The sequence below is a fragment of the Penaeus vannamei genome, chromosome 6 (assembly GCF_042767895.1).
Source record: "Penaeus vannamei isolate JL-2024 chromosome 6, ASM4276789v1, whole genome shotgun sequence".
Taxonomy (NCBI): Eukaryota; Metazoa; Arthropoda; class Malacostraca; order Decapoda; family Penaeidae; genus Penaeus; species Penaeus vannamei.
This window is the reverse complement of record NC_091554.1, coordinates 47,897,069-47,903,795: the sequence shown is the minus strand read 5'-3', so window position 1 is coordinate 47,903,795 and position 6,727 is coordinate 47,897,069. Positions and strand designations below refer to the sequence as shown.

General features: G+C 43.9%; 1 protein-coding gene across 3 annotated transcripts in view; it reads left to right on the top strand.

Annotated features, from left to right (window-relative positions):
* LOC113826907 (uncharacterized) overlaps nucleotides 1-5,495 on the top strand; it is a 16,393-nt gene extending 10,898 nt beyond the window's left edge. For all 3 annotated transcript variants that reach the window (XM_070123185.1, XM_070123186.1, XM_070123187.1), the window contains exons 4-6: nucleotides 2,983-3,171; nucleotides 4,387-4,510; nucleotides 4,996-5,495. In XM_070123185.1, coding sequence (XP_069979286.1) covers nucleotides 2,983-3,171; nucleotides 4,387-4,510; nucleotides 4,996-5,292 — 610 coding nt within the window. In that variant the 3' untranslated portion in view covers nucleotides 5,293-5,495. The remainder of the gene's footprint in view (nucleotides 1-2,982; nucleotides 3,172-4,386; nucleotides 4,511-4,995) is intronic.
* Nucleotides 5,496-6,727: the final 1,232 nt, after the last annotated feature.

The window sequence follows — 6,727 nt, the reverse complement described above, 5'->3', positions numbered from 1 at the left end:
ATCTGTCTATTTATTAATCTATTCTCTTCTCTATCTATCTATTTATTCATTTATTAATTTATATATCTTTCTGTATATTTATTCATTTATTCTCTTATATATCTATCTATTTATTTATTTACTAATTTATCTATCTATTTATTCATTTATTCTTTTGTCTATCTTTCTCTCTCCTTCTCATCTGTAGATAAAAATGAATAAATAAATAGATAAATAATAAACAATATGTAAGTAGAATAAGAAAGAGTAACATTATAAAAAAAAAAAAAAATTAATCGAGTATTTTTTGCGGTTAGTCAAATGTGGGTTTTGGTCCGTAGATTTTTTTTCTTTTTTTTACGCTGCGTCATTCTTATATTGCATATTCTGTTGCATTTATATGTGTTTACTAGACATGTATATTATACATATGTTATAATTGTTATTTGTCATCATCATCATTACTATTATTATTATCATTATTTATTGTTGTTGTTGTTGTTATTATTATTATTATTATTATTATTATTATTATTATTATTATTATTATTATTATTATTATTATTATTATTATTATTGTTATTATTATCATTATTATTATTATTATTATTATTATCATTATTATTATTATTATTATCATTATTATTATTATCATTATTATTAATATCATTATCATTATCATTATTATTATCAATTGTTATTATTATTATCATTATTACTGTTATTATCATATCATCATTATTATTATTATTATTACCATTATCATTATTACTATTATCAATACTATTATAATCATTGTCATCATTATTGTTATTTGTATTATTCTTATTATTATCATCATCATTATCATTATCATCTATTATCATCATTATTATTCTTTTTATGATTACTATTATCATCATTATTATCATCATCAATGCAAACCAATATTACCTTTTTTTAAACATGAAAGTCGTAAATCTCTAGAAAAAATATATCAGTACAACCACTACGTTCTTCTCCCAACACACACTCCTTTTTCATCACACGTTGCCTTCCTCCCTTCTTCTGTTCTTCCCTTCTCACATACGCTCTCTCACCCCTTCTGTTCTCCACACATCCCCTTCTTCCACACTCCCTCCCTCTCACTCCACCTTCCACGCAAACCCCTCCCTCTCACCACCACCCTTCCACAGACACCCCTCCCTCTCGCTTTCCCCACCTTTCACATACCCCTCCCTCTCACTCACTCCCTCTCACCCCTCCCCCCTTCTACACCCCATCCCTCTCTCACCCCCCCCCCATTCCACTCATCCCTCCTTCATACCCCACCCCTCCCACACACACCCTCCCCAACCCCCACCCCCTCCCTCCTCACCACCACCCTTCCACAGACACCCCTCCCTCTCTCTTTCCCCACCTTTCACATAACCCTCCCACACACACCCTCCCTCCCCCCCCCCTTCCACACGCCCCTCCCTCTCTCACCCCCTCCCCCCCCTTCGACACGCCCCCTCCCTCTCTCACCCCCTCACCCCTTCCACACACCCCTCCCTCTCTCACCCCCTCTCACCCTTCCACACACCCCTCCCGCCCCCCATTCCACACACCCTTCCCTCCCTCCGCCCCCCTTCCACACATCCCTCCCTCTCACCCCTCCCCCCCTTCCACACGCCCCTCCCTCTCACCCTTCCCCCCCTTCCACACGCCCCTCCTCTCTCCCCCCCTCCCCCCCTTCCACACGCCCCTCCCTCTCACCCTCCCCCCTTCCACACACCCCTCCCTCTCTCACCCCCTTCCATCCCCGCCCCATTCCACACACCCCTCACCCCCTCACCCCCATTCCACACACCCCTCCCTCTCTCACCCCCCTTCCCCCCATTCCACACGCCCCTCCCTCTCTCACCCCCTCCCCTCCTTCCACACGCCCCTCCCTCTCTCACCCCCTCTCCCCCTTCCACACACCCCTCCCTCACCCACTCCCCCCTTCCACACACCCCCTCCCTCTCTCACCCCCCTTCCCCCCTTCCACACGCCCCTCCCTCTCACCCTTCCCCCCTTCCACACCCTCCCTCTCTCACCCCCCCTCCCCCCCTTCCACACACCCCTCCCTCTCACCCTTCCCCCTCTTCCACACACCCCTCCCTCTCTCACCCCCCCCTTCCACACACCCCTCCCTCTCACCCTTCCCCCATTCCACACACCCCTCCCTCTCACCCTTCCCCCCTTCCCACACACCCCTCCCCTCTCTCACCCCCTCCCCCCCCCCTTCCACACGCCCCTCCCCTCTCCTCCCCCCCCCCTTCCACACGCCCCTCCCTCTCACCCTTCCCCCATTCCACACGCCCCTCCCCTTATCTCACCCTTCCCCCCTTCCACACACCCCTCCCTCTCTCTCACCCTTCCCCCCTTCCACACACCCCTCCCTCTCTCACCCCCATTCCACACACCCCTCCCTCTCTCACCCCCCCCCTCCACACACCCCTCCCTCACCCCCCGCCCCCCCATTCCACACACCCTTCCCTCTCACCCTTCCCCCCATTCCACTCATCCCTCCCTTCCATCCCCCCCATTCCACACACCCCTCCCTCTCTCACCCCTTCCATCCCCCCCATTCCACACACCCCTCCCTCTCTCACCCCCTCACCCTTCCCCCCTTCCACACACCCCTCCCTCTCTCCCCCTCACCCCCCTTCCACACGCCCCTCCCTCTCCCACCCCCCTTCCACACACCCCTCCCTCTCTCACCCCCTTCCATCCCCCCCATTCCACACACCCCTCCCTCTCTCACCCCCGCCCCCCCATTCCACACACCCCTCCCTCTCACCCTTCCCCCATTCCACACACCCTCTTCCCTCTCTCACCCCCTTCCCCCCTTCCACACACACCCTCCCTCTCTCACCCCCTTCCATCCCCCCCATTCCACACACCTCTCACCCCCACCCCCCCTTCCACACACCCCTCCCTCTCTCACCCCCCTTCCACACACCCCTCCCTCTCACCCTTCCCCCCTACCTCCCCCAGCGTCGCCATCAGCCTCACAGACCTGAAGCTGAAGGGCCTCAACATCGTCAACGTCGAGAACTTCAACACAGGAAACAAGAATAACCCGGCAGTCCTGTACCTGAACATGCCCAGGGCGGCGTTGACAGGGTCCTTCTCGTCAGGGGGGCACCTCATCAATGTCCCTGTGAACGGAGAGGGGCCCATGAGGTAGGACTTTTGTTGTTGTTGTTGTTGTATGAGGTAGGACTTTTGTTGTTGTTGTTGTATGAGGTAAGACTTTTGTTGTTGTTGTTGTATGAGGTAAGACTTTTGTTGTTGTTGTTGTATGAGGTAAGACTTTTGTTGTTGTTGTATGAGGTAAGACTTTTGTTGTTGTTGTTGTATGAGGTAAGACTTTTGTTGTTGTTGTTGTATGAGGTAAGACTTTTGTTGTTGTTGTTGTATGAGGTAAGACTTTTGTTGTTGTTGTTGTTGTATGAGGTAGGACTTTTGTTGTTGTTGTTGTATGAGGTAAGACTTTTGTTGTTGTTGTTGTTGTATGAGGTAAGACTTTTGTTGTTGTTGTTGTATGAGGTAAGACTTTTGTTGTTGTTGTAAGCTGTAGAGTTGGGGTAAGGGGCCCATGAGGTAAGACTTTTGTTGTTGTTGTTGTATGAGGTAAGACTTTTGTTGTTGTTGTAAGCTGTAGAGTTGGGGTAAGGGACCCATGAGGTAAGACTTTTGTTGTTGTTGTTGTATGAGGTAAGACTTTTGTTGTTGTTGTAAGCTGTAGAGTTGGGGTAAGGGGCCCATGAGGTAAGACTTTTGTTGTTGTTGTTGTAGAGTTGGGGTAAGGGGCCCATGAGGTAAGACTTTTGTTGTTGTTGTTGTTGTTGTAGAGTTGGGGATAAAGGCAGGTGTTGATTTTTGGTTGTTTCTGTGATACGTTTTTTTGTTTGTTTGTGTATGGAGGGGAGTGAATGTAAGTGTATGTAGTAGATGTGTGTGTGTGTGTGTGTGTGTGTGTGTGTGTGTGTGTGTGTGTGTGTGTGTGTGTGTGTGTGTGTGTGTGTGTGTGTGTGTGTGTGTGTGTGTGTGTGTGTGTGTGTGTGTGTGTGTGTGTGTGTGTTTGTGTGTGTGTGTGTGTGTGTGTGTGTGTGTGTGTGTGTGTGTGTTTGTGTGTGTGTGTGTGTGTGTGTGTGTGTGTGTGTGTGTGTGTGTGTGTGTGTGTGTGTGTGTGTGTGTGTGTGTGTGTGTGTGTGTGTGTGTGTGTGTGTGTTTGCGCGTGTGTATATGTATATAAATAGTTGTGTGCGGGCATCAAATAAGACTAATAATCAAGACTATAGACCACTAACGTAGAAACCCAATGACGTGCATCAAATAAGAATAATAAGACTATAGACCACTAACGTAGAAACCCAATGACCTTTTTTTCCGCAGCGTGACCTTACACGACCTGGCCATCACGATGTCATTCGGCTGGGAAACCTTCAATCTTATCCAGACGAATTTGTGTGCGAGTTCCAACAGCTCTAGCATCGACCTCGACCTTCGACGTCTGGAGGTAAGAAGTGTAAAATTCTCCCTCTTGCCCTCCTTCTCTCCTTCCCTCACTCACTCACCTTCCTTTCTCGCAAACCCCTCCATTCCATCTCTCTCCTTCTCCCTAAATTTTCCTCATTTTTTCTCTTTCTTTGCCTCCCTCTTTCTTCCAGTTTAAATTTTCTTTTCGTTGTTTTCACCTCCCTCTCCCTTCCATTCTAATCCACTCTTTTATTTCTTTCCTCTTCAATTTCCTCCGTCCTTTCTCCTTTCTCTCTCTCTCTCTCTCTCTCTCTCTCTCTCTCTCTCTCTCTCTCTCTCTCTCTTCTCTCTCTCTCTCTCTCTCTCTCTCTCTCTCTCTCTCTCTCTCTCTTTTCCCTCTTCATCTTCCCTTTCTCCCTCCCTCCCACCTTCTTCCTTCTTCACTTTCAGTGTCTTTCTCCCTCCCTCCCACCCTCCTGCCTCCCTCCACTCTCAACACCTCCCTCCCTCCCTCCTCCCCAACAGGTCAACTTCGAGAACCTCAACCCCACCGAGGGCGACCAAGGCCAACTCGTCAACCTCATTCTCTCCTCCTTCGGTCCGGACATCTTCGACTACCTGGAAACGTTTCTCGACACAACGTTTTACGAAGCCATCGACCTCGCCATCGTCGGCGCGATCAACGGCCAAGACACGTGTAAAACCAAGCCGACTGAGGACTTGCCGGAGGTCGACCTCAGTGGAATAAACGTCGATACGTTTGTCCATCAGTTGGTCGAGCATTTCACTCAGTTCCAGGATAATATAAGTTTTAACTACTAGAAAGAAAGGAATGCGTGGATTTTGATTTTACATGTTAAGGACTCTGTTTTTTCTATATTTCTTATTAGCTTTATCTTTTATAATACTTATTCTTTATTCATTGAAGCTTTCATCTTTGTATTATCCTTATATGTGTTATTATATCTGTCTTTTCTATGTCATTATCTATTGTACAGAAAAAAAACATTAATTTAATATACAAAGCTTATTTTTTCCTCCTATTATCATTGCTATTATCTTTGTCTTTTTGCATTTCTTGTATAACTAAATAAATATATACATTATTTCAGATTAAATATAATACTGATGCTAACATCAAACTAATACTTGAATCCCAAATATTTATCTGCAAATGAATCATACTTATAAATTTTAATCAAAACTATTAATCAGTATCTAATTTCTGCCATCTTGATTGGTATATCAATATTCACTGAACTTGTTTTTTTCTTTTTCATTTATTAGGAAATATTTTTTTCTTATTCATAAAGAAACGTTCACCATGAACACTAGTAACAAATAATCCCTGTTAAATGAAAATTGCTTCAAAAACAACCCCCATGCTAATCAAGACCTATTCTACTAAGGAATTATTATTAGCAATACAATTTCCACTTTATATCATAATACTTACAATAAAGGATTCTCAACTCCATACAGAAAATGTGGTACACTGCAGTTAACAAGCTAACAATTTTCATATAACACCAACAATATAACACAGGATTCAACAGAAATACAAGAAAATAATATTTCCCTTTATTCTCCAATGGAAACAATATCTTTACACATACCAAAGAATCAACACCCGCTCGCATCCTACACTGAAATATTAAACACTTGAAAAGGAATGATTTAAGGTTACCAATGCCATACCTTTCAGTATATGTAACACTGCCACAACATCTAACACATACTAAATCTGTAATAAATCTTATATAACACATAATTATTCAATTTCAAGATATAATTGCTCTGAGATAAGAATCGGGATCATTCTGGCTACACCTTTAATATTCAATAATTACAAGAATTTCTAATACAATGTATCACTGCAGGTTCTATCACAATGTTAAAAAGAGCTGACTGGGCGTGGCAAAACAGTGAATTGTTATATATATATGTATATGAAGAATACATTAGAGTGAACACAAAAAGTAAAGAAATGATAAACATGAAAAAAATCGATAAATAGATAAGTTAGTATGTAGGTAGGTCACTTAGTAAGTAAGTAAGTAGATAGACAGATAGGTAAGACACAGCATCGAAAAAGTACATACCATAAAACAGATGAATATAATAGTAACAGTAATGACATCAATTTTAAGTGAATTCGTAACGAGGGTCACTCAAGGTCTCAGAAGGCATCTTCTTTCAATGAATGGCAATGATGAGTGAAGAAAAACAAAGGCAACAAATAAACCAAAACCAACAC